The sequence below is a fragment of the Hyla sarda genome, chromosome 4, assembly GCF_029499605.1.
Source record: "Hyla sarda isolate aHylSar1 chromosome 4, aHylSar1.hap1, whole genome shotgun sequence".
Taxonomy (NCBI): domain Eukaryota; kingdom Metazoa; phylum Chordata; class Amphibia; order Anura; family Hylidae; genus Hyla; species Hyla sarda.
This window is the reverse complement of record NC_079192.1, coordinates 319,962,472-319,990,226: the sequence shown is the minus strand read 5'-3', so window position 1 is coordinate 319,990,226 and position 27,755 is coordinate 319,962,472. Positions and strand designations below refer to the sequence as shown.

The 27,755-nt window shown below is 42.0% G+C and overlaps 1 protein-coding gene across 5 annotated transcripts in view; it reads left to right on the top strand.

The window, feature by feature from the left end:
* Positions 1-27,755, top strand: part of ARHGAP26 (Rho GTPase activating protein 26) — a 412,307-nt gene that overhangs the window by 318,086 nt on the left and 66,466 nt on the right. For 4 of the 5 annotated variants that reach the window (XM_056574910.1, XM_056574907.1, XM_056574911.1 and 1 more), the window contains one exon: positions 12,531-12,566. The exons of the other annotated variant lie outside the window; for it this stretch is intronic. In XM_056574910.1, the coding sequence (XP_056430885.1) occupies positions 12,531-12,566 (36 nt within the window). The remainder of the gene's footprint in view (positions 1-12,530; positions 12,567-27,755) is intronic. 5 annotated transcript variants of the gene reach the window in all.

The following is a 27,755-nucleotide window of genomic DNA, read 5'->3' as shown; positions in this document are numbered from 1 at the left end:
TCCCCTCCGAGCGGTTGCATTTGTTCTAGAATTATATTATCCCCATCATTATAGTACAGTTGCATTTTTTGGTCACCTGTGGTTCTTATTCATATGTGTTTTTTCTGCAATGGCCTCAGAGTTGGGCACCTACCTTTTTGGTGGTGGCTCTCCAGTTGACTCCTTCCGTTTCCCCTCCTGAGGCCATAGTTATGGATCGCTCATGCTTTGGTTCATGGTCCACATTGATGGTCCTGGCCTCCGCATTGGCTTCCTGGTCAATGGTTTATTTTACTATTATCTGTTGTACTTTATTTGTTTGTTTGGTTCTCTGGTATCTGTTTGGTCTTTCGTCGTTTTGTTTGTCTTTGTGTTTTCTCTTGATTTGGTGTTGTTTTCTGTTGGTCTTCTGTTGTCTTGTTTGTCCCTTTCCCCTTTTTTTCTCCCGCCTTAGGTTCCCTTCTCCTGTCCGTACAGTTGCTGGTCCCTGCTCTTTTCCAGTCCCCATTGAGGTTTTGGTGCTGCCCGGTGTATCCTACCAGGTTGTCCTTGTGAGTATGCTTCTTTATGGCTGTTTCTTTTTCTTCACTCACCCGCCATGGTCAGGTGTGTCTCCCTGAATGTTAAGGGGCTTAATTCCCCCACTAAGCGACGCCTACTTCAAAGGGAGTTGGTTGGTTTACATGCTGATATAGTTTTCCTTCAGGAGACGCACTTCGACCATTCTGGGTCTTTCCAATTTCTTCAACACCTATTTCCCCAGTCTTACTCAGCTACCACTAATAGGAAAACAGCGGGGGTGGCTATTCTGGTCTCTAGGTCCTGCTCGCTTCAAGTTTCTTCCTCTCTCTCTGACCCTATGGGACGATACGTAATCTTGGAGGGTACACTGGGAGGGGTCCCCCTTTTGCTCTGTAATGTCTATGCGCCTAACACTTCGCAAATCCCTTTCCTGCGTAGGGTTTTTACTAAACTCCAGAGGTATCCCCCTTCTGCATGGTTAGTGGGCGGTGACTTCAACCTCATTTTTTCCCCATCCTTGGACCGCCATTCTGTTACTAGTGCTCCCCCTGCGCCTGCACAGCTGCGCCTGGCTTCGCTTTTTCGACGTCTCATACGTAACTCCTCGCTCTACGATTTGTGGCGGATTGGCCATCCGACGGAGCGCTCTTTTAGTTTTTACTCACATCCCCACAAATTGCATACTCGTATCGATTATTTTTTTGGGAATCTCCCTATGGTGCGCATGCTCTCTGATACTTCTCTAGACCCTATCTCCTGGTCTGACCACTGTCCAGTTCTTCTCTCTTTTTCTTCTACCCCTTCCTCTCTGAGATCCTGTCATTGGAGGATGAACGACTCTCTTCTTAAATCCTTACCTTCCCGTGAATCGATTCAGCAGTGTATTTCCGACTACTTTATCACCAATGATGGCTCTGTATCCTCTCAGGCTATCCTTTGGGAAGCTCACAAATCGGTGATCCGGGGCCATTGCATTGCTCTGGGCGCCGGTCTCAAGCGGAGCGCTCTGAATCGATCTCGGGAACTTCGTCTGGAAATTGCTCGACTGGAGGCTCTCTTGTTGTGTTCTCCTTCTGTTTCGACCCTGAGGAGCTTGGTGGCGGCTCGGGCACGCTTAAGCGACCTGGCTCTCCATAAAGTTGAGAGGCAATTGCTTTATGCTAGGCAGCGTTTCTATGAGAGGGGCAACAAGGCCCACACTATGCTGGCGAGACGGTTGCGTGACCGGGCTGCTGCTCAATCCCCCTCAGCTTTGAAGGACCCTGCTGGGGTGCTTCATTACCACCCTGCTGATATCTCTCGTCTATTTGTTGACTATTACACTAATCTTTACTCACTTCCTTCCCAGTTGCCATCCGACCAGGGGGAGAGAGTGGCGGCCCTAGATGCCTATCTTTCTCAATGTGGTTTACCCTCTCTTTCAGGGACAGACCGGGACGCTCTTAATGCTCCTATTACTGGAGAGGAGATCTCTGAGGTCCTTAAATCTCTCCCCTCTGGTCGCTCCCCTGGGCCGGATGGCTTCCCTTACCTGTACTATAAAACATTTTCATCTTTGTTAGTGCCTAAACTTGTCCCCCTTTTCAATTCCTTTCTAGACGGAGAAACGATCCCGCAGTCTTTCTTGCACTCCCTTATCACCCTCATACCCAAGCCTGGTAAGGATCCTCACGATTGTTCGAGTTACCGGCCCATTGCCCTCCTTAACTCTGACCTTAAGCTCTTTTCCAAGGTTTTGGCAGTTAGACTATGCTCCTTCCTCCCGGCCCTTGTTCATAAGGACCAGGTTGGATTTATCCCTTGTCGCCAGGGAGGAGACAACACTAGGAGGGTAGTGGACCTGATTGATTTGATCAATCGGAGATCTGAACAGGCATTAATTCTTAGTCTTGATGCTGAGAAAGCTTTTGATAGGCTTGGGTGGCCGTTCCTTTTTGCTACCTTACAGAAATTTGGGATTTCGGGGAAGTTTTTGACTGCACTGCGGGGTCTCTACTCCTCCCCTACAGCTTCACTTAAACTTCCTCACTCGCCATCTCCTACTTTTTCTTTGTTTAATGGGACTCGTCAGGGTTGCCCGTTATCCCCGCTGATCTTTGCACTCTGTATTGAGCCTTTGGCTGCCATGATCAGAGGCGATCCGGACATAACTGGTATTTCCTTACATGATAGGGAGTTCAAGGTTTGTTTATTTGCTGATGATGTCCTTCTTACGCTTTCTCGACCTCTATTGTCTCTTCCTTCTCTCTATAGGGTCCTGCATGACTATGGGGTGGTTTCTGGCTACAAGGTAAATCTTTCTAAGTCGGAGGCTCTCCCTCTTAACCTTCCCCCTCATCTTTCTACTCTTTTACGCTCTAACTTTTCTTTTCGGTGGTCTCCCTCTGCTATTAAATACCTTGGGGTCTGGATCTCCTCTCACTATTCCTCACTATACTCTACCAACTATCTCCCCCTATTCAGGGATCTCCGTGCCCTTATGGAAAAATGGCGCTCGCAATATATTTCTTTTTTTGGCCGCATTGCTGCGGTGAAAATGACTGTCCTTCCGAAACTCCTTTACTTTTTTGAAACCCTGCCAGTTCGGGTCCCGCTGTCGGCCCTGCGCTCCCTACAGGTAGCTATTTTTCGGTTCATTTGGGACGGTAAAAGGCATCGGCTACCGATGTCCGTGATGTTGGCTGGGCGGGCGTTTGGGGGTCTGGCGGTCCCGGATGTGGTGAAGTATTACTGGGCTGCCCATTTGCGCCATCTAGCGGCGTGGTCCACCTATCATGCCTACAGCCGCTGGATGGAAATAGAGAAGCTGTGGTTGGTGCCTATCCACCCTAACGCTCTCCTCTGGACTCTTCCTGCCTCTGCTCCTACTCTCTCCCCTCTCCTGGGTCCTATGGCATTTTCTAAATATGTGTGGAATTCAGTCAAATTTAAATTACTGTCTCCCTCTTCCCCTCTTCAATCTTTCCTTTATCATCCTAGTTTTCCCCCTGGCCGGACCTCTCTTATGGTAAGGGAATGGGGGTCTAGAGGCCTTTTTTGCTGGGCGGATGTAGTTGATCCTTTGGTGCGTACCCTCTTGCCCTTCTCTCAGTTACAGTCTCGTTGGGATCTCCCCTCGTCTGAGCGTTTTCATTATTCACAGCTACGACATTTCATGTCCTCCATGCTGGGTGCGCTAGTGGTGTCTTCCCCTACGGGGTTTGAACGGTTGTGTCGTGGTGGACCTCAGACGAGGGGGCTTCTCTCCGATATTTATTCCTTGCTAATCCAACCTCAGGAGGGAGTCCTGGTATCTCATCGCTATATGTCTCGCTGGGAGGAGGCACTTAATACTACTATCACTCTCCCTCAATGGAAGATAATATGGGAGCGGGCCTCTAGGGCGTCTATATGTACAGCTTATAAGGAGACTCAATATAAATTACTTATGGGTTGGTACCATACTCCAGAGTTATTGAATAGGCTGAATCCCGATATCCCCCCCCAGTGCTGGCGTTGTGGGGTGGGTTTGGGCTCTCTGTTTCATGTTTTCTGGTCCTGCCCTCTTATCACGGGGTACTGGGAGTTAGTGAGTCGTTTGGTATCAGATGTTCTTGGAGTCTCGGTCCCTCCTGACCCTCAGGTCTACCTCTTGCACCTTTCACACTCTGCTCTGCCCAAGAAACTGTTTAAACTGGCTATGCATATGTTCTTGGCAGCTAAGACACTTGTTGCTAAATGCTGGAAGAGGACTCTTCCTCCCTCTGAATCGGACCTACTCTCCCGAATATGTGATATACGCTCTTTAGAATACCTCACTGCCTCTTTGAATAATACTATCCCTGCCTTTCTTTCAGTTTGGGAACCATGGGACCGTTTCTCTGACAGGCAACCTCCCTGAGGCGGTACTGACATCCTCCTTCCCCCCCCCCCCTCTTTCCCCTCCCTTCTTGTTCCCCCTCCCCCCCCCCTTTTTCTGTTTGTTTGTTTGTTGTTGTTTGTTCGAGGTTCTGTTGTCCTTGTCTCCTTTTTGTCTTTGTTTCTGTCTTCTCTCTTTGTCTTCGTGTTGTAGAGTCTTAGTTCTCTCTTTGAGTATTTGGCTATAAACCTATGTTCATTCACTACAGTCTTTATGGGTTATCTGGGATTGGGGCTAGTTGTATTGGACTACAATTGTTTCTGAATGCTCTGGTCTCTATCTTAGCTTGTCATTTGCCCTGATGTGATCGCTCTGGGCATTGCCCCAGATTATGCTTTGAATGTGTTATACTAACTTTCTATTTTTATGTGAAAATCTTTAATAAAAATTACAGTTGAAAAAAAAAAGGAGTACTCCGGGATGGAAAAAACTGTCATTCATCCTGCTAGCAGTAAAAAAATAAATAAAGGGGTACATACCTAGCTTCCCCCCCGGTGCCTTCGGTAACCCGCTCTGGTCTCCACCTCGATCCTCTTCCTGGTCGCCAGTGGTCAGTGAGTCATACTGCACTCAGCCAATCACCAGCCGCAGTGAAGTCCCGCCTCGAAAACATCACACTGCCACTCAGCCTATCGCCGGGCCAAGGTGGGACTTTGCTGTGATCAGTGATTGGCTGAGTGCAGTATGACTCACCGGCAACCTGGAAGAGGATCGCGGTGGAGGCCGGGGCAGGTTACCGGAGGCATCGGGGGAGCGATGGAAGGTGTGTACCTCTTTTGTTTTTTTTACAGCCTGCTGTATGAATGACAATTTTTCCATTCCGGAGTACTCCTTTAACCTTTTGAAGTCTATGGTGACTCAAATTACTCTGTTATACGCCGTTATTTTTATCCATTATTTCCTCAGTTATTGCTACTGAGCATGCTCAGAAGAAGAAAATGGGCACGGTTATAAAATAGTTGACATTAAGAGACCTAAACAGATGTTATAACAGAAAATAACGGATGTTAGCAGTCCATTATTTTATATGCAAGTTTTACGAAAACTTTTACCTTTTTACTTCTGTTAACATTTGCTTCGTAACCATTATGAGTGACCTCTGTTATGTGTCAGTAACAGACATATAATGGATTTGAACAAAACTGATGTGATCATAGCCTAAGGGTACTTGAAAAAAAATGCATTAAACACTTTAGATACATTTTGTTAATGGTATTTAAAAACACTGAAAATGTGTATGTGATGTCTAAATGAACCTTTTACCTTTTTAAGACATCTTTAAAGAGGTTATCCACTACAAAAATGTATCCACTATCCACAGGATAGGGCATACGTGTCTTGATTGTGAGGGGGTGTCTGACCCCTCGGATCCCCCACAATCTCCTAAATGTGGCCCTGCTGAGAGCTGGGCACTGTTCAGGTGAACACAGATCAGGAGAGGAAGTCCCAGAGATCAGACAATTATCCCCAATCCTGTGGATTATGGATAAGTTTTTCAAAAAATGGCATGCCAAAGTCAAAGCAGAGGTATAAGGTTAATCAAAGGATAATATTTTCTAATGTAATTTGAGAAATGTTAAGAACTATCATAGCCTGGCGGTATTTGGATTTAAATTGACTTGGATATATTGTGTTTTTGCCTTAGAAGTATTGAGAAATACTTCTTTAGGGTATGTTTACTCGTGCATAACTTTCAGCGGGAAATACACTGCAAGTTTTGGTACCACTTACTTCAATGGGCCCTCAGTAAACCTGCAAATCCTCCACTATTGCAGATGCTTCTGATCCTTTTGAAGTGAATGGTTTCCTGCTGTGAGTTATGCATGTGTGAACGTACCTGTGGATTTCACACATAAAAATCGGCATTTAATCTCATAGCATTTTGGTGCCATGAGACTACCTGTGAATTTTAACGTGTGAAACCTGCAGCAACTATAGTAGACGTTAACATACAATAGGGATATGTTCACATTCAGCAGATAAGCTCCAGATTTTCTGTACAGAAATATTTACAGTTAACAGCAAAGTTGATGGGATTTTGAAAATGCAGAAAACCTTCAGCATATCCACTATGTGGGGAATGTCCCTTCTCCTTCGGGCTTGAAAGCACTATTGTAAATAGAGTGTTCCACCTATGGAATAAGTGCCATGCATTCATTCAGAACAGTGTGTGTAAATGAACATAACCTTTTCAACTGCTGAAGTAGGCAGAAATCTTATTGGCAGATTTTAGGTCCACATAGTTATTTCATTCCAACTTTAAGAAGAATTATAAATCTCCAATTTGATTTTTATTTTTTTTTTGTCCAATTTTTTATTTTTGTTTAGGGTTTCCTGGTATATATACAGTATGTACTCCTTCTGCTAAAAGCGAACAGTATTTTACACAAATGATTGATCTGTTTAAAGACAAAAGCAAAAGAAAGTACAAGCTTTTAGAGTTTTCTCAAACTGAACTGTAGAGTAAGCGTTATTGTGGATACATCAGACTATTTCTGGGCAAAAATTCACAACTTTTCTCCAAAGAATTGCTTTAAATTACATTTATTTAGTGTGGAATTGTTTTGTCTGAAACCAAATTCAACCAAAGTCTTAAGTTAAACAGAACTGTCAAAACCATGTTCTTATCCCATTTGAAAATTCTGTTTCCCGTTAATTCAACACTTTCTTTAAAACTGATAATGATGAAAATGATGGAAGAATTAAAATACTCTGGAGTTATGTCCAATGGATTTTTCACCTCTATTCGGGAACATTGTAGACCAAATGCGTGTAAAAATAATTCTTAAGGGTAGTCCAGGGAACTGAACTTCTTACAGGGAACTGAAGTTCTCCTGAAACGTATTCCCTATCCCTAGGGGTGGTCTCACTGGTCAGTACCCTGTGATATCCTGTACAGGGCCTCGGCTACTTACGCGTCATTGGCGCACTCCAGCCCCCACCTTCCTAGACAAATGCAAGAGACTGCCCACTGAGCCAGACAGCCTACCACTTAAGTCTGTCCAGAAAGGTGGGGGCCATAGTATGCCGATGACCCGCTAGTAGCCGGGCACCGGACAGGAGATCACAGGGGGTCCCAGTGGTTGGATTCCCTGCAATCAGAAACTTATTCCCCATTCTGTGTATAGGTGATGGGTGTCTAAAAAGTTCAGTTCCCTGGAGTACCTCTTTAAGCTAAAAGTGACAAAAAGATGATTTCTGCTTATTCTAGGCAATATGTTGATTATGAACAGTTATGGGTAGGGTCACATGTGCCGTTTTTTTGCAGCCTATTTTTTGCTGTGTATTCTCCTAGAATTAGAACAATAGAGCTGATTTCTTCAAAAAGCAGTGCCACACCTGTCATCCGTTCACCTGAAGCGACAAGAGCTAAGTTATAATTCCACACACCTTAGGACAGGGGTGGCACTTATTTTGGAAGGAATAAGAAATTAATCATGTGTATGGCAGCGTAGGGAAACCAAGAAGTGTAAACAATCTGGAAATGGTATATTCAGACCACTCATTTGTTTTGAGTTGTGACGCAACCTATTAAGATAGCATTTATTTTCAGAGGACTATTGTCTCTAAGGAAGCTGGTCCTGGCATTTTCCACAGTTATTCAGGCACAGTGCCAGGTTTAAATTCCTGGAAAGTGTAAGGTAGGCAAAAGAATAGGGCCCTGAGGGGACCACTTCTACAGTCCTTAAATAATCTGAAAGAGAAATACTATTATTTATCTTATTTATTTATTTATATGGAAATTTTCTTTAAAAAAAAAACAAGCAGGAGGTAGGGATTATTTCCAGTGGTGAGAAGATCTGATTAATTGGTGATGAAAAATATAGATTTTATTGAAGACAGGAGATGAGCATTATGCTAAATTCTTTCTTTACTGAATTGATAGCAGCAAACAAAGTTAATAAACAGTTAACATGAAAAAAGTTGAAACAGTACATGAAGTCCAGCATTTAACCCCTTAAGGACATGTGCCGTAAATGTACGGCGCTGCTAAGAAGTACTTAGCGCACAGCGCCATACATTTACGGCACAGCTTTCCTGGATCACAGAGTCTCTGGACGCGGTGATCGGAACGGGATGACTGCTGATATCTATCAGCAGCCATCCCGGCATATCACTTAGGGGGGTCCTGAGACCCCCCCCCATGTCGGCGATCGTGGCAAATCGCCATTCAATTCAGGTGACCCGGAAAAAAAAGGGTGAATGGGGCTGTCCGAGACAGCCCCATTCACCCTTACCCAGCAGTAGTGAGGTGGCATGTGTGCCACCTTACGATCACTTGATTGATTGGTCGGAACGACTGACCAATCACGGACCTGCTGGGGATCGGCGGGGGTCCCCTCGTGTACGGTGGCGGCGACAGGAGCAGCAGGATCGGTCCCGGCGGCAGGATACAGCAGGAGGTGAGGCCTGTTCACCTCCTACTGTTGCTTACCAACAACTCGCAGCATGCAAATCCAAAGGGCATGCTGGGAGTTGTAGTTATGCAACAGCTGAATGCACACTTTTTCATAGAAAAAATGTGCCTCCAGCTGTTGCAAAACTACAACTCCCAGCATGCCCTTTGGTAGTCTGTGCATGCTGATTGTTGCAGTTTTGCAACAGCTGGAGACACATTCGTTGTGAAACAGCGTTTGTTACCTAACTCAGCGTTTCGCAACCAGTGTGCCTCCAGCTGTTGCAAAAATACAACTCCCAGCATGCACTGAGAGACTGTACATGCTGGTAGTTGTAGTTCTGCAACATCTGGAGGCACACTGGTTGCGAAACACAGAGTTAAGTAACAAACGCTCAGTGTTTCGCAACCAATGTGCCTCCAGCTGTTGCATAACTACAACTCCCAGCATGTATGGTCTGTCAGTGCATGCTGGGAGATGTAGTTTTGAAACAGCTGGAGGTTTGCCCCCCTCTCTCCCCCCCTACCATGTGAATGTACAGGGTACATTCACACGGGTGGGTTTACAGCAAGTTTTCTGCTGCAAGTTTGAGATGCGGCAAATTTTCAGCTGCAGCTCAAACTCACTGTAAACCCAACCGTGTGAATGTACCCTAAAAACACTACGCTACACTACAACTACAAACTAAAAAGTAAAACACTACATATCCTCATACCCCTACACATTCCCCCCCCCCCCCCCAAATAAAAAATAAAAAAAAAATAGTCTTGCAACACAGAGCCTCCAGCTGTTGAAAAACAACAACTACCAGTATTGCCGGACAGCCACTGACCGTCCAGGCATGCCGGGAGTTTTGCAACAGCTGGAGACACCCTGTTTGGGAAACACTGCCATAGGGTATTTTTATGGCAGATTCAAGTCCCCAATTTAGGCCTCAAATGCGCATGGCTCTCTCTCGTTTTGGAGCCCTGTCGTATTTCAAGGAAACAGTTTAGGGCCACATATGGGGTATCTCCGTACTCGGGAGAAATTACACTACAAATTTTGGGGGGCTTTTTCTCCTTTTACCCCTTATGAAAAGGTAAAGTTGGGGTCTACACCAGCATGTTAGTGTAAAAAAAAAAATAATTACACTAACATGCTGGTGTTGCCCCATACTTTTTAATTTTCACAAGCGATAAAAGGGAAAAAAATAAAAAATTTGTAACACAATTTCTCCTGAGTACGGAAATACTCCATATGTGGGCGTAAAATGTTCTGCAGACTCACAACAAGGCTCAGGAGTGAGAGCGCACTATGTACATTTGAGGCCTGAATTGGTGATTTGCACAGGGGTGGCTGATTTTACAGAGCTTCTGCCATAAACGCAAAACAATTAATACCCAGATGTGACCACATTTTGGAAACTACCCCCCTCACGGAACTTAACAAGGGGTATAGTTGATACCTGCTAGAGACATGACTGGTCTGATATACCTCGCTAAAGTTGGAAAAGATACCAGTAAATGAGGTCTGCAAAAGGAGGTACCGTATTTTTAGACGTATAAGACGCACTTTTTCTTCCCCAAAACTGGGGGGAAAAAGTCGATGCGTCTTATACGCTGAATACACCCCTATCGCGGCGGTCCCTGCGGCCATCAACGGCCGGGACCCGCGGCTAATACAGGACATCACCGATCGCGGTGATGCCCTGTATTAACCCTTCAGACGTGGCAATCAAAGCTGACCGCCGCGTCTGAAGGGAAAGTGACCGCGGCGGTCACGAACAGCCTGACTGAATAGCCGGGTTAGTGCTTACAGGACACCGGGAGGGACCTTACCTGCCTCCTCGGTGTCTTCTCCGTTCAGGGATCCACTGTATGGCCGATGCTCTCCTTCCTCGTCGTCACGTACGTGCGTCTGCGTGCGTAACGACGTGGTGGCGGCGACGGAGAGCAAGGATACCCTGCTGGCAGCAGAGACGTTCTGGAGCGACGGGGACACGGCGACAGCGATGGAGCGACATCCAGGGCAGCGGTGACGGGTCCGGAGCGGCGGGGACACGTGAGTATTACCCCCTATGCAGTGGTCTTCAATCTGCGGACCTCCAGATGTTGCAAAACTACAACTCCCAGCATGCCCGGACAGCGAACGGCTGTCCGGGCATGCTGGGAGTTGTAGTTTTGCAACATCTGGAGGTCCGCAGGTTGAAGACCACTATTGGGTTCAAAATCTTTATTTTTTTTAGATTTTGCACCTATAAATTGGATGTGTCTTATACGCCGGTGCGTCCTATAGGACGAAAAATACGGTAAGTCATTGAGAAGTCGAGCAACTCCTAAGAGTTTTCGTTTTTAGGTCGTAAGACTTCAAGCAACGTACATTTAAATTTTCTTGATGAGGAAAAGCTGGGTAAAAAAATGTGCGAAGATTAGTCTTAGTTTTTTTAATTATGGAAAAATAGAACTCTTTGAGGGGAAAATTGTCTGTGAGAAATATCTAAAACTAATGTTTGAGACTCTTAAAAAAAAAAAAAAAAAAAATTAGACATGATAACATTGTGAGTTTATAAAATAATTGTAATCGTATGGAATCATTATCTCCCCATGAATTGAGCAAATTTAAGATTACCATGACATCCCAAGTAGATTGATATCTAGGAGCAGGGGGTCTTCTATATTTAATACCTTTCAATAACTTGCACATTTAAGGGTGTTTTCCTAATGGTAAAGCGTGCACTTGGCCATACTATAACATTTCCACAGTTTCCAATTGCACATGGCAAAAGGATGTCACTATGGCATACATTTAACGGGTCTATGTCTGGATCCGGCTATTGGCACCACAAAAAAACTTCAATATGCCCTTTCTTTTATTACTGCCCTTGAACAGATGGATCCAGATGATTATGTTTCCATATTCTTATGTTGGGTCTTTCTGAAGAGAGAATAACATGCCTAAGTATATAATAACAATAATACACATTAACTGTAATGGCCAAATGTGGTGTGAAAAATGTCTTAAACATCCAATGGGCTTTGGAATCCTATAATGCAATGCCTTGCATTCATCCCCAGCCATTTACAATGATATCACCAGGGCTCAGGACGCTTCCATGCCAATAAGTAATTGTGCATTTGCAAAATAAAAGCCTTTCATTCTGAAGTATGTTCCCATTGCAATGGCCTATTCATTGTTTAATACCCCTATGAAACAGCTGTGTGCTGACAGGGAAATATATATGTTGGGAAACATCATTTAGTGTCTGCTAAAAGAACCAGTAATTTTCTTCTGCAAAATGCCATCCAAGCCCTGAATACCGTAATCCAATGTGTAGTGACAGATTGAAAAATGATCACAATTTAGGAGATGTTATAAAATGAAGGGTGGCACATCTTGTGTAAGTGGGAAGCTCAGTTATTTTTATCATGGGACAAGTACTTCCTCCTCTTTTATATGCTAGACATAAGAATTGGTGTTTTTAGTAATGATCCAAAAAGGAAGACGAGCACTTGCTCTTGGTTAATTGTTGTGTGTATGGACAAACTGTTCAGGTCTGGATGGTGGCTAGTGGTCATACAGGAAATTTAGACCTGAAGGGATAGCATGCTGGTGATATAGGCTTGAAATGAAAGCAGTCTTGTTTTCATTTCCATATTGGTTATTGTTAGAGGTCTACACTGTTCAGTCTTAGCACTAGGTTTATATAGAGGAGGTCATTTTGTTTCATGTCCCACTTTTGATGTCTTTTGCAGATTGAACCCACAAAATATATCGGGCCTTTTATCAAGGTAAGTGGGGGAAACCAGGTTTTTTAATTCTTGTTTTGCTTACCCAGCTAGAGGGAAACCTATATTTGTCCCGTGGAAGTCGGTAATTAAAAGGGGTAAACTGGTTTAAGAAAATGTATCCAAAAGATGAGATAAGTGTCTGACCCACTGGGACCCCCTGCGATCTCCTGCATGGCATGCTGGCTCTCCTTATCCACGGAGCAGGGATCGACTCACCCTTTTCATGGATCTCTATGGGAGAACTGAGATACACTCCCATAGAGATGTATGGAGGGGGCGTGCCGACCCCCGCTCCATGCACGAGGAAAACGGGAACACCATGCAGGAAAACTCAGGGGGTCCCAGCGGTCAAACCCCTGCGATCAGACACTCATGCTGTATCCTTTGGAAAGAGGATACATTATCCTAAGCTGGAGTACCCCTTTAAAAAAAGAAAAATTATTGACATCAGTATTTTATACCCTGTTATTGGTATTTTCTAAATAATATTAATGGATCAGTGGGTGGTATATGTAAAACCATAAAACTATACAGTCAATTTTCCAAAGTGAATTGTTTGCTGATTCTCTCCCTCCGACCATTCGCCACCCCTCCCCCCCTGGACATCCCCTTCCACCTCAGTTAGCCCCCTGCCATTGCTACCGGACACCTTGTCCAGTAATTCTCGGAGGCTGAGCATGGGCAGTTCATTAACCTTTCTCTTCTATTGCATGAACTTGCATTCCCTCCATAGAGTAACCCTGCATGCAATGTTTATTATTCCTTACTGCACAGAGCAACATGCACAGTAAGGACAGTGGTGTCTATATGCTCTCCCTGTGCAAAGCTCCTCCCCCACCACTCGGCTGCTTGTCAGCTTCAGATGAGTGTGCGGAGCGAAACAACCATTTGAATTATGAAGGGAAAAAAGGGGAGGTATATTTACTTTTTACTCCTTTATACAGCCACACTGGTGAACATGTTCCTAGAAAAAAAATAAAATAAGCCCATGTTACAAGGGATTAAAGCCGTGTATTATATTGGCAGCCAGCAAGTAAAAGACACTGAATTGTTCTATAAACTGTAATTTTTAAGTTAGAATCAACAGCTATTAGCAGCAGGATCGTTCTGTAGTTACAGTATGTTACCAGTACACAGTGAATGGCGCAAACTGCTTCTATCCCCATTCACTGTGCAAGAGTGGGAACCAAACAACTGAAAGGTCAGGGTCTTGGATGTCAGCATTTCACAGTTTGCCGTTTTGTCGCCTTTTATCTGAGGATAGTCCAATAATTATTCTAACCCGGAAAACACCTTAAGGGTAGGTGCCGTACTTTGTTGCCTACTTGTTGCTGTATGTTTTCCTATCCGTTGAAGTCAATGGGTATCAAAATAAGCTGCAGAAAATACGCAGTTAAATACGGTACGTGTGACCCTACCCTTAAATTACATAAAAAGATGCTCATAGTAACTTCAAAATGAATTTTAGAATCTTTTCACATTAGTTATCAGGGCATTGCAATTTTGCAAAAAAAAAAGATTGTGTCATAACCCCTTTAACTACTATGACAATGTAGTTAAGCACGAAATTTAGAGTCACATATTTATACACAAAAAGGCATAAAAGAGTGTGTGTGGTAAAGTAGACAACTAATGTCAAGCAGAAGAGTAGTATGAGGAGGGGAGAAGACAGTTGCAGTTTAACCCCTTTACAGCATTAGGCAAAAATGTACGTCCTGATGCGCTGGTACTTAACACACCAGGACATGCATTTACAGGAGCCGCGCTTGCTTCATAGATGGCAGTTCCTATTAACCTTTCAAGTACTGTGACTAGTACTAATCACGGTTTTTAAAACTGTTTCCATTCTTGTCTTCTCTCATCAGACCACCTGCAGTATGATAGCAGGGGTCCAATGAATGAAAATGGTTGCCAGTGTTCTGATTATTTGCTCTGTGCTGCTTCAGGCTTTAGGCTGTGCACATTGATCACCAATATTACTGCCAATGTAATGAACAATGTAAATGCACTTAACAGTAATGAGCAATAAATAGTAAAAAAAAGTTTTTTGTTTTTTATTGTTCTACTTTTTTTATGTGCATAAGCCCCTCCCCAATAAAAAGTTAAATCAACTTTTTCCCATTTTACGAAAAAAAAAAAAATCTACATATTTGGTGAAGACTTAGAGGAAGAAACAAAACGCAAAAATGACAGTTGTCTGTGTCCTCAACCCGGGACATTAAAGGAGTAGTCCGGCGCGCACTTTTTTCCTTTTATCCCGTCCGGGCTGCAAAATAAAAGAAAACACACTTTCTCTTACCTGCCAACGAGCCCCCGGAGCTCCGGTACACTCCGGTACAGGTGTTCGGTCCCCGGGCTGTATTGTTCTTACTTCCTGTTAGCCCGGCACGTCACACGGAGCTTCAGCCTAACACCGGCCGCAGCGATGTCCCGCGTCGGCCGGTGATAGGCTGAAGCTCAATGTGACGTGCCGGGCTAACAGGAAGTAAGAAGAATACAGCCCGGGGACCGAACACCTGTACCGGAGCCTCGGGGGCTCGTTGGCAGGTAAGAGAAAGTGTGTTTTCTTTTATTTTGCACCCCGGACGGGATAAAAGGAAAAATGTGCGTGCCGGAGTAAAGTGACTTTGAAGACTGCGCATGTGCCAGACACTCACTGCTAATGAAGGGCCTTTAAAGTTCCCAGTTTTATATCCCACCTAGTGCAGCTGGGCTTGTCGAACATGGTTGCAGGGGGTCCGACAAGCTAACATGGCAGAGGAGGGTCCCCTTACCTGCCTCCAGCTGCGAATCACCAAATCACTGAAGCAGCCTGGCTTAGCTTGGCTATATTAGTGGAGCGCCGATCCCACAGCACAATGCTATGCAATCCAAAAAGTGTAAAATTAAAAATGTTTTTAAAATTATACAAAGTTTACTCCATTAATAAAATCACCCTTTTTTTCCCTTCCCAGCCCCCCAAAAATAAACATATTTGGTGTTGCCACGTGCATAATTGTCCGAACTATTAAAATATATTGTTTAAGATCCTGCATGATGAAGCGCACAAGCGTAAAAAATACCATACAGCAAAAATGCTGATTGTTGGTTGGATCATATATCAGAATAAAAAAAAAGAATAAAATACAATCAAAAACAAACCACCACTTTTTCGAGCAAATTTTTCCACTTTAACCCCTTGAAAAGACTGCACATTGGATTTATAGTCTCTCTGAATCATCCCATTGAGCATGGGACATCAAGAGAAAGATGGTTCCAGCATTGCGCCATATCATTGGAGCCAAGAGAGTATGAGGTGGAGCCCCAGCACCAGCAACCATACTTGAACAGGACAAGGGAGACTGTCCGAGGCAATCAAGGGTGAAGCTCACTTCTTGCTGCACTGCGAAGAGGAGCCCAGCTGGGGATTACAAATAAAAGGAGGGGGTCATACTAGGGAATAAGATGAAGAGGCATGCTAGAGGTCAGGAAAGGGATGAAGGGCGATGCTGTTGACATGGAATGAGATGGTGAACCATGCTGTTGACTTGGAATATCTCATTCCAAGTCAACAGCATAGTTCACCATCTCATTCCAAGGAGCCATGCTGTGGACTAGGAATGAGATTGGGGTCATGCTTGGGACAGGTTTGACATATAGTGGGTAGCCTTGCTTTAGACTGTTTAAATTGAATGGGGAACAATGCTGGGAACAAGGAATGAGAGGGCCTGCAATACTGAGACAAAAGTAACGAACACGTAATGAAAGACATTATTTTTTTGCCTCGTCATTTGTGCACAAGTTTGTGGTTTCCCCTCTAAAATACCACTTTTTTGTGCATATTTGAGTGATCAGCTCAAAAGAGGTCTTAGTGTAGTTGAGATTGGGATACAGAATCTTTTTTTTATTTTTTTATTTTTTTGTGTGTGAAGAGTTCATTCCTAGATATTTTTAGAAATTAACCTTTAAACAGAGTTAGCCAGTCTTATGCATTATATGCTTGATGGGTGGATCAGGCTGCCAAGACTGTGGTTTACAATCTGTTCACCCCTATCAGCATTGTAGCTTTCCAGAAACATACTTTAAATATCCCATCTTCTGCAGTTAACTTTTATAAATATGTTGAATAGAAATGGCAGTGTTCTGAACACATTCACCTTTTCCCCCCTTAGATCAATAACCTGTTGCTGTACTCTTTTAATTCCTCTCTTTAACATATGTACATAAAGTGGAAATTATGTATCTGAAGTAAATAGATTCAAACATTGCTTGTTCTGCAATGACATATGTAATGTTTGCAAAAGCAAATCCGTTCTCTAACTACATTGCTGGATGGGAAAGACTACATACAGTGCATTAGGAAAGTTTTAAGACCCTTTCACTTTTTTATATTTTATGTTGTGGATTTTTACTAAAATAAAAACAAAAATAAAGTTTTCCCCCATCATTCTGCCTTCAATACCCCATAATAAGAAAGGGACTTTGGGAGTTGCGTAAAAAAACATAGCTTGCAAGATGACGTTGTTTGCATATACCATTACAGTCATTTGAGGTTGCACACATTGAGTAATGTCCTTGCTTTTAGCTTTCCAGAACACCTTCAGCCGAATGTAGCTAGGTGGGACAAACCCCTTTAAAAATTGACAGCATAGCAGGTAGCAGAATATACAGAAAGCATGGATCAATATAATATATTATTATATTATTATATCTATCAAAGAGGTTCAAGGACAGCAAATAACTAGCACAGAGTCACAATGGGGGAGCATTGTGCATGCACTTATTGGGTATGAATTGTAAGCTCTTTCATGCAGGGCCTCTCTTCTTGTTTGAATTGAGAACTAATGTGTATTTCTGTGATGTCTGACTTCTGTTTATATTTGTACTCACACTTGTAAAGTAGTGTGGAAAATGTGGCTATGTTCACATTAGTGTTAAAATCTATTATAAAATGTCCATTATTGGCACATTAAAGGAGTACTCCAGAATAGGAAAATTGTCCTCCATACTGCCGGCAGTAAAAAAAAATAGATACATACCTTCCTTTGCTCCTCCGGTAACCCACTCCGGTCTCCGCCGCGATCCTCTTCCTGGTTGCCGGTGGTCGGCGAGTCATACTGCACTCAGCCAATCACCGGCTGCAGTAAAGTCCCGACTCTGCCGGCGATAGGCTGAGCAGTAGTGTGACGTTTTCCTCCCAGGCACCTGCTGCCTAGGACGAAAACGTCACACTGACGTTCGCCGGCCGAGTTGGGACTTCGATGCGGCTGGTGATTGGCTGAGTGCAGTATGACTCGCCGACCACCGGCAACCAGGAAGAGACCAGAGTGGGTTACCGGAGGCATCGGGAGAGCGAAGGAAGGTATGTATCTATCTATTTATTTTTTTACTGCTGGCAGTATGGAGGACAATTTTTCTATTCTGGAGTTCTCCTTTAGTGATGTGAAACTGATGTTAACACAATGGTAAAATGGTGAAAGATTTAGTAAAATGTATAAAATAACAGACTGTTAACATCTGTTATTATCTGTTAAAACCTTGTTTATGTCCGCTATTTTGTAACCATTTCCATTTTTTTTCTGAGCATGCTATTAGCAATAAGATAGAAATAAGGGAGTATAACAGAGTTACTTGTGTCACCATAGACTTCAATGTTAAATTACTACCATCCTTTATTTATGACGGGGAAAAAATCCTGTATGCCTGTCTTTTCTCTGCTCAAAAAATAAAGCAAATTCAATGCAATGGACAATAACCGAGATTATTACACGGGTCAGGGTAAGTAGGTAAGAGAGAGGTTAATTGATATAATTAAGGACTACTATTTTGAAAGCTGGTGAACAAGCTACTTCAATTCATTTTTTAGTAATGTCTAAACTCCCAATGTGCCAGTTCTTCCATGGTATAGAGGTGTTCTAGTTTTCAGAAGATTTCGGGTTTTGCTGGGAGCTGCTGTCTGCTGTGCAACATGTCCCTTAGGCAAAACACAGGGGGCACTCCCACCACATGTGAAAATATGTGTCCGTATCTGTGTGAAATTTCCATCATGTACCAAGATGCATTATATAAGTGGAGTTTCGATGGTGTAGTCTACTATTGAGGGTGTTTCTAATGTTTGGGCACTAAGCAAAATCTGCACTTGTAGTCTGGTGCTAAAACAAGCTAGACAATAGTTGTTTACAGATTTATGCTGCCCTAACCACCCGCATAACTATAAACATGAATCTGCTGACTTATCCCCTTTAATTATATCTTGCAGCAACCTATACATTTTTTTATTGCTTTCTTAAACATACATAAACATAGCTATACAATGAAGTTGGCAAGTATATGTGATGTATAACACAATTTAGAAGTTTGTCTTGTTTAGAATCCCTAATAGGCTAAGTTTCCACACAGGTTTTTTTTTTTTTTTTGGGTGTTTTTTGGAAAACTGCCATTCCAGTTTTTGAGCCAAAGCCAGAAGTTTATTCACAATGAATGGGAAATATAAAAGAAGGACTTATACTTTTCCTTCCTACTGGATCCACTTCTGAACTGCAGTGGCAGTTTTCCCAAAAAAAACACCCCAAAAAATACCTGTGTGGAAGCAAAAATACTGCAGTAAAATACATATAAAAAGCGGCAGTTTTTTAAAATCTTGCAGTGTGCTCTATTGAAGTCTATGGAAAAGTGTCCGTCAATGTGCACACATTGTTTAAAAAAAAAATGCAGTACTTACAGTTTTGGAAGTACTTTAGTTTTGTAATAAAACTTTACACACAATGTTGATCTAAAGGCATTAACCCCTTAACCCCCTTAAGGACTCAGCCCATTTTGGCCTTAATGACTCAGACAATTAAATTTTAATGTTTTCGTTTTTTCCTCCTCGCCTTCTAAAAATCATAACTCTTTTATATTTTCATCGCCAGACTAGTATGAGGGCTTGTTTTTTGCATGGCCAGTTGTCCTTTGTAATGACATCACTCATTATATCATAAAATGTATGGTGCAACCAAAAAACACTATTTTTGTGATGAAATTAAAAAGAAAAATGCAATTTTTTGCTAATTTTGGAAGGTTTAATTTTCACGCCGTACAATTTACGGTAAAAATGACGTGTTCTTTATTCTGAGGGTCAATACGATTAAAATGATACCCATTATTACATACTTTTATATAATTGTTGTGCTTAAAAAAAAATCACAAACTTTTTAACCAAATTAGTACGTTTATAATCCCTTTATTTTGATGACCTATAACTTTTTTATTTTTTCGTATAAGCGGCGGTTTGAGGGCTCATTTCTTGCGCCATGATCTGTACTTTTTTTGATACCACATTTGCATATAAAAAACTTTTAATACATTTTTTATAATTTTCTTAAATAAAATGTATTAAAAAGGAGCAATTTTGGACTTTTTTTTTTTTTTTTACGTTCGGGATCATTAACATTTTATTTTAATAGTTCGGACATTTACGCACGCGGCGATACCAAATATGTCTTAAATTTATTTTTTATGCTTTTTGGGGGTAAAATAGGAAAAAAACGGCCGTTTTACTTTTTTATTGGGGGAGGGGATTTTTCACTTTTTTTAACTTTTTACATTTTTTTAATTTTTTTTTTACACTTGAATAGTCCCCATAGGGGACTATTCATAGCAATACCATGATTGCTAATACTGATCTGTTCTATGTATAGGACATAGAACAGATCAGTGTTATCGGTCATCTTCTGCTCTGGACTGCTCGATCTCAGACCAGAGCAGGAGACACCGGGAGCCGGAAGGTGAGGGGTCCTCCGTGCGGCGTTCTAAATGATCGGATTCCCGCAGCAGCGCTGCGGGCGATCCGATCATTCATTGAAATCGCGTACTGCCGCAGATGCCGGGATCTGTATTGATCCTGGCATCTGAGGGGATAATGGCGGACGCCCGCGAGATCGCAGGCGTCGGCCATTGCCGGCGGGTCCCTGGCTGTGATCAGCAGCCGGGATCAGCCGCGCATGACACGGCATCGCTCCAATGCCCGCGGTTATGCACAGGACATAAATGTACGTCCTGGTGCGATAAGTACCACCGCACCAGGAGCTACATTTACGTCCTGCGTCCTTAAGGGGTTAAGGACCAGGGTTTTTTCCGTTTTTGCACTTTCATTTTTTCCTCCTTACCTTTAAAAAATCATAACTGTTCAATTTTGCACCAAAAAATCCATATGATGGCTTATTTTTTGAGCCACCAATTCTACTTTGTAATGACATCAGTCATTTTACCCAAAAATCTACGGCAAAACGGGGAAAAAAATAATTGTGAGACAAAATTGAAAGAAAACCCCGCCATTTTGAAACTTTTGGGGGCTTCTGCTTCTACGCAGTACATTTTTCAGTAAAAATGACACATTCTCTTTATTCTGTAGGTCCATGCGATTAAAATTATACCCTACTTTTATAGGTTTGATTTTGTCGTACTTCTGAAAAAAATCATAACTACATGCAGGAAAATGTATACGTAAAAAATTGTCATCTTCTGACCCCTATAACTTTTTTATTTTTCCGCATATGGGGCGGTATGAGGGCTAATTTTTTGTGATCTGAAGTTTTTAGCGATACCATTTTTGTATTGATCAGACTTGTTGATCGCATTTTTTTTCATTTTTTTCATAATATAAAAAGTAACCAAAAATACAGGGGGGCTATAACACTGCACACACTGATCTTTTACATTGATCACTGATCTTTTACATTGATCACTGATCTTTTACATTGATCACTGATCTTTTACATTGATCACTGGTGATCAATGATTCTGCCACCTGACTGCTCATGCCTGGATCTCAGGCACTGAGCAGTCATTCGGCGATTGGACACCAGGAGGCAAGGTAGGAGACCCCCCTCGTGTGCCAGAGCTGTTCGGGATGCCGCGATTTCGCTGCGGACATCCCGAACAGCCCCCTGAGCTAACTGGCAGTGATTTACTTTCAGTTTAGATGCGGCGTTCAACTTTGAACGCAGTGTCTAAAGGGTTAATAGCGCATGGCACTGCGATCATTGCCGCATGCTGTTAGCCACGGGTCCCGGCCGTTGTTAGAGGCTGGACCTGACCCGCTCACAGACACGTCGTGGCCCCGCATTATAGAAAGGGAAAGGACTCGGCATGTACCGGTACGTCCTTGGTCCTTAAGAGGTTAAAGGGGTACTCCGGTGGAATTTTTTTTTTTAGGTCTTTTTTAAGTAAACTGGCTCCAGAAAGTTAAAAAGATATGTAAATTACTTTTGTGTTAATTGTTTTAATCCTTTCAGTACTTATTAGCAGCTGTATACTACAGAGGAAATTCTTTTCTTTTTGGATTCCTTTTCTGTCTTTCCACAGTGCTCTTTGCTGACACCTCTGTCCATGTCGGGAACTGTCCAGGCCAAGAGAAAATCCCCATAGCAAACCTTTGCAGATCTGGACAGTTCCTGAACGGACAGAGGTGTCAGCAGAAAGCACTGTGGACAGACAGAAAAGAAATTAAAAAAGAAACAAATTTCCTCTGTAATATACAGCTGCTAATAAGTACTGAAAAGATTTTAAAAAATGTACATAAAAGCAATTTTATAAAAGAAAAGATTTTATAAAATGTTTTTTAATAGAAATAATTTAATAAAAGTAATCTGTTTAACTTTCTGGCACCATTTCTTTTTTCCACCGGAGTAACCCTTTAGAGTCCGCAATTTTATCATGGCATCTAAAAGTGCCAAAAACTACTGCCAGTAGCTCCAGGGTAGCTGATGAGGGCACCCGCAGTAAAGTCACAGCGTCCCGATCAGCTGTTAGGGTGGAGGGAAGTCTCTTACCTGCTTCCCTGCTGTCGGATCAGCACTCCTATGCTGCAGCCAGCCATTGCAGGCTGTGATAATGGACGCTGATAACACTGATCAATGCTGTTCTGTCGAAGAGTATTGCTCAGTGATTACAGGTAATAGTCCCCTGTGGACAAAAAAATTGTGAATAAAGTGTTAAAAAAAAAAGGTATGAATCTCCCCCATTTTTCCCAGGAAAATATGTTAACAAAAATAAATATAAACATATGTGGTATCACCGCATACGTAAATGTCTGAACTATTAAAATATAACCATGATTAAACCGCGTAGTCAATGGTGTAAACAGAAAAAAAATACCAGTCAAGAATTGTGTATTTTTTAATTTTTACTGTAGAGTTAATGGTAAAATTAGTGATGTCCTTACAAAGTACAGTTGGTGGTGCAAAAAACAAGCCCTCATATAGGTCTGTAGGTGGAAAATGAAAAGCGTTATGATTTTAAGAAGGTGGGGGGGGGGAAATCCTCTTATTTTGTGTATCAGGACAAGTTGATTGTGCTTCCATTTTAGTCCCTTGGACAAGTATTTTTTTTTTATTTTTTTATTTACACACCCCTGTTACAGTATTTTTGTGAACTTAGGAACCTTTCACACTGCCATTGTGCAGGCAGCGGACATTAGAAAAAAGAGAGGAGAACAGTGGGAGAAAAACAACAGCATGCGCTGTCTTTTTCTCCCGCAACTCCCTCTAAAAAAAAACAACTGTGCCCGACAGACCCAATTATAGTCAATGGCATCCATCGAGACCTGTTGTTGCCCGTTGTGCCCCGTCCCGATAATGGACGTTAAAGGCATAAAAAAAAAAAGAGAGCCTAACATACATTTTCGAACAGGGCACAATGGCAGTGTGAAAGGAGCCTTAGTCTTAAGCCAGGTTAACATCTTCAGAGGAACTCCAACCTCTGTTTCCGGTTCCATTTAAATAACTGGACAAAATGCTACATGCACTATTTTTTTTGTTCTATTAGTTATTAGCAAAATGATGAACACCTGATGGAATCCTGAAGGACCGCATTAAAATCTGTCCAATTTCTCAGGATCCATTGGTGTATGTTCTGAACAGTTCACCACCGTTTACTCCTCCTGAACAGAGTTAAAGACAGAGGCCATAAATGGAGTTCCTACCAAAGTTTGAACCTAGCATACTTTGATATTTGAACTCTGCATACGTACCTGCCTCAGCAACCAGTAATTAGCATTTTCATTAGCGCCATTATCATTACCAACAGCTATTAAACTAATTTCAACATTGAACATATTATATTTATGTTGTGACCAGTAGATGGAGCCATCTTAATTTTATTCAGGACCACTGATAAACCAAAAAAAAAATTCACTCTTTTCATGATTCTCTAAGACCTCAAAAGAGAGGACCTCACATCTCTCTATCTCTGTATTGTGGGTATAGCTTCCCCCATTTATCGCCAAATGGATCATGGGGCCTACATTATCCTGATAGGTGGCCCAGTGGATTTACATTCATTTAAACCAGTTAAAAATGTAGCTGAAATCAAGCCAACTCATGTAGTTCTGGAATTTACAAGAATCAATGCTCTCTTTTGCCAGTTGGCTTTATTCAATGCCCATGTATTAATGAATCTTGCTCAGAACAGGTGGCACAACCTGTAGCATTAGTCATAATTTTATATTAAAGAGGGGATTTTATGGGGTAAAAGTATTAATGGTCTTTTCACAGGAAAGGTACTTAACAGCTGATCGTCTGGGTACCATCACCGGAAACCCCTGCCAATCAGCTGTTTAGACTGTCTGCAGTAAACAATGTACAAGAGCAGCTGTTGTAGAGGGGACACGGGGTTTGTGCAGCAAAGCATTTATCAACTACGAAGACCCCTTTAATAGTAAAGGAAATATTTACTCAATATAATCTCAAATTATTCTTTTGTATAGCAGTATTTTAGTCCACACTTCAGAGCTGCTTTAATTCCGGTTTCAATTAAAGGGGAACTCTGGTATATAACATCTTATCCCCTATCCAACTGTTGACCCCCCCCCCCCCCCCCCCGGAATCTTCTGCATGACACCCCCGCTTACCTCTTGCACGGCGCAATCTCTGTGCAAGAGATTAATTCCGCTCCTGGCACATTTTTGCTTTTTTTTTTTGCCTAATTACAATTTAGCTTATAATCAGATTTTCTGACAAAATCCATAAATAATTATCTCAGTAATAAATGAATATATTGAGGTAGCAAAGTGAACCCACATCATTATATATGGACCATGTTGTTATTGTTAAATCCTCTATTTGCGTCATTCGTAAAAGGTCCATATTTTCCAAACCGATCCACTTTTTATTCATTTGTTCATAAAACATGCCAAATTTCTATGGTACAGGTTTTTCTTGCAAAAATGAGATGACCTTATTTGTAACGCTGGGATAGCAGTGTTTTCTTTTCCCTTAAAAATAAAAAATAAAAAAAATTCTGCAGTCAATCTTGTTCTGGCCAAATCTCTTTCCTAGCTGTGAGTCAAGCAGTATGACCTTAGTTTAGACTAAAGACTAACAGTTCTCTATTGAATTTTCTTCTAAAATATTTTGGATGTCAGAGATTAATTTTTCACGTAACCTTTGGCAGACTGGCCTTCTCCACTCTTCCAGGTCTTCTCCTCTTGGAGATAGTGGCTCACTAGAGTTCCAAAGATGAGAAGAAGTTTTGTAACTCTATTCCGGCTGATATATTGCATCAGTTTTTCTTAACTGAGAATACTTTACTCGTATAGTAAAGTTCAGTAGCATTTAGTCTTAAATATTGATACTGCAGCGACCCTGAACCCATGCTGGGACCTGACTTCATTTTGTACAAGCAATCTTACTATAATCAGTGTATTTATATTAGTATGAAAATTACAGAGCAGTGTTGAACAGTGTTACCCATTTTTCATCATTCCAGTTTTGCATCTGAAAACATCTAGTATAATGTAGATCAGGCAACAGTCAGTTGGAGCACCTACGCACTAAAGATCACAGCCAGTAAGCTGTAAAATGACCTAATATAGTAACCAATTCTCAGTGTGTGTGTGCATATTTGTGTGTGTTTGCTTGTGAGACACATATTGAAGTCTGTAATCCTATACTACTAATAGAGCCAGATGTATTCCCTTCATTCTTTTTCTGGGTTAAATAGGTTTATTTCAGTTTTTTCTTTTTTTTCTTAAATAATTGGTAATTTATTGGCCATAATGCTGTGTGTAATTTTCTTTTGGCAGACGGAACAGAATTGCATTTCTTTCTTTCTTTCTTTACCATGAGAACTCGAACAGCTAGTCATTCCAACTCATCATTTCCCAGGCAGCCAGTATTACAGCTGTTTTTGATTTCTCTCAATGAAAATTACATATCATACATAGGGCAATTCTCTGCCGAATAGAAACTCACAGGGGGGAATAAAATATTTTTAAAACGTATCTTATTCGTAGATTAAACGTTATATGACTGTTTAACAGTGGCACTGTGTTTTAAAATCTGGTTCATCTTTTGTTAAGTTTTAGTTTGCTCCTTTTTATTTTTGGCTCGGCTTTTGGCACATTGTTTTGAAGCATTTGTAGTACATTTTTACACACCCTATTTTATGCAAAACAAGGCAGATTTTGTTGAACAGATTTTATGGCAAAGTTTAGGCGCACACACATTTATTTACTATAAGTTATCAACCTTTGGTATGTGTAGGAGTACACACCATGACTTCGGGGGGGGGGGGGGGGGTGTATTTATCAAAACCTGTCCAGAGGAAAAGTTGCTGAGTTGCCCATAGCAACCAATCAGATCGCTTCTTTCATTTTTCAGAGGCCTTTTCAAAAATGAAAGAAGGGATCTGATTGGTTGCTATGGGCAGCTCAGCAACTTTTCCTCTGGACAGGTTTTGATAAATCTCCCCCTGTGCTTGTACAGGGTGGGCCATTTGTATGGACACACCTTAATTTGCTTGGTTTTAACGTAACTTTATTCTTTAATGAGTTATATACAAGTTTCTGTTGAAAGAACAAAAGGTGAGAGACTATCCGATGGCACCTTCCTGAATGACTCAAAATTGCCGTGAGTTTAAACAAGGCAATTTTATTGGAAATAGTGCAACATAAAAGTTTCGAATCCGGACCGGATTCTTCGTCAGATCATTATGCCTGACGAAGAATCCGGTCCGGATTCGAAACTTTTATGTTGCACTATTTCCAATAAAATTGCCTTGTTTAAACTCATGGCAATTTTGAGTCATTCAGGAAGGCGCCATCGGATAGTCTCTCACCTTTTGTTCTTTCAACACTTTCAACACCGGACTGAGTAGTCACAGGAATCGGACACCGAGGCTGCCACCTGTCATCGACTTGAGCGAGTTTACATGCCATCTCAGGTGTTGTACTCTTAGTACAACACCACACGGTAAGGTGCAATTTATCCATACACCTTTCTTGTTCATCCCACAGTATTACACCAGGAGCGCACCTCTTTTCTTTTTAGAATTGTTCTATATACAAGTTTCTGACCACTTATAAAATGTGTTCAATGTGCTGCCCATTGTGTTGGATTGTCAATGCAACCCTCTTCTACCTCTCTTCACACACTGATAGCAACACCGCAGGAGAAATGCTAGCACAGGCTTCCAGTATCCGTAGTTTCAGGTGCTGCACATCTCGTATCTTCACAGCATAGACAATTGCCTTCAGATGACCCCAAAGATAAAAGTCTAAGGGGATCAGATCAGGAGACCTTGGGGGCCATTCAACTGGCCCATGATGACCAATCCACTTTCCAGGAAACTGTTCATCTAGGAATGCTCGGACCTGACACCCATAATGTGCCAGCTTCAGTGCATAAAGAGGGAAACACATCATCATGTAGCAATTTCGCATATCCAGTGGCCTTGAGGTTTCCATTGATGAAGAATGGCCCCACTATCTTTGTACCCCATATACCACACCATACCATCAATTTTTGTGTTCCAACAGTCTTGGAGGGATCTAGCCAATGTGGGTTAGTGTCAGACCAATAGCGGTGGTTTTGTTTAACTTCACCATTGATAAAAGTTTGCCTCATCACTGAATAAAATCTTCTGCGTAAACTGAGGGTCCTGTTCCAATTTTTGTTTTGCCCATTCTGCAGCACCTGAAACTACGGATACTGGAAGCCTGTGCTAGCATTTCTTCTGCGGTGTTGCTATCAGTGTGTGAAGAGTGGGAGAAGAGGGTTGCATTGACAATCCAACACAATATGCAGCACATTGAACACATTTTAGAAGTGGTCAGAAACTTGTAAATAACTTATGAAAGAATAAAGTTATGTTAAAACCAAGTACATCATTTTTTTTCTTGTGAAATTCCCAATAAGATTGATGTGTCACATGACCCTTTTCCTATTGAAA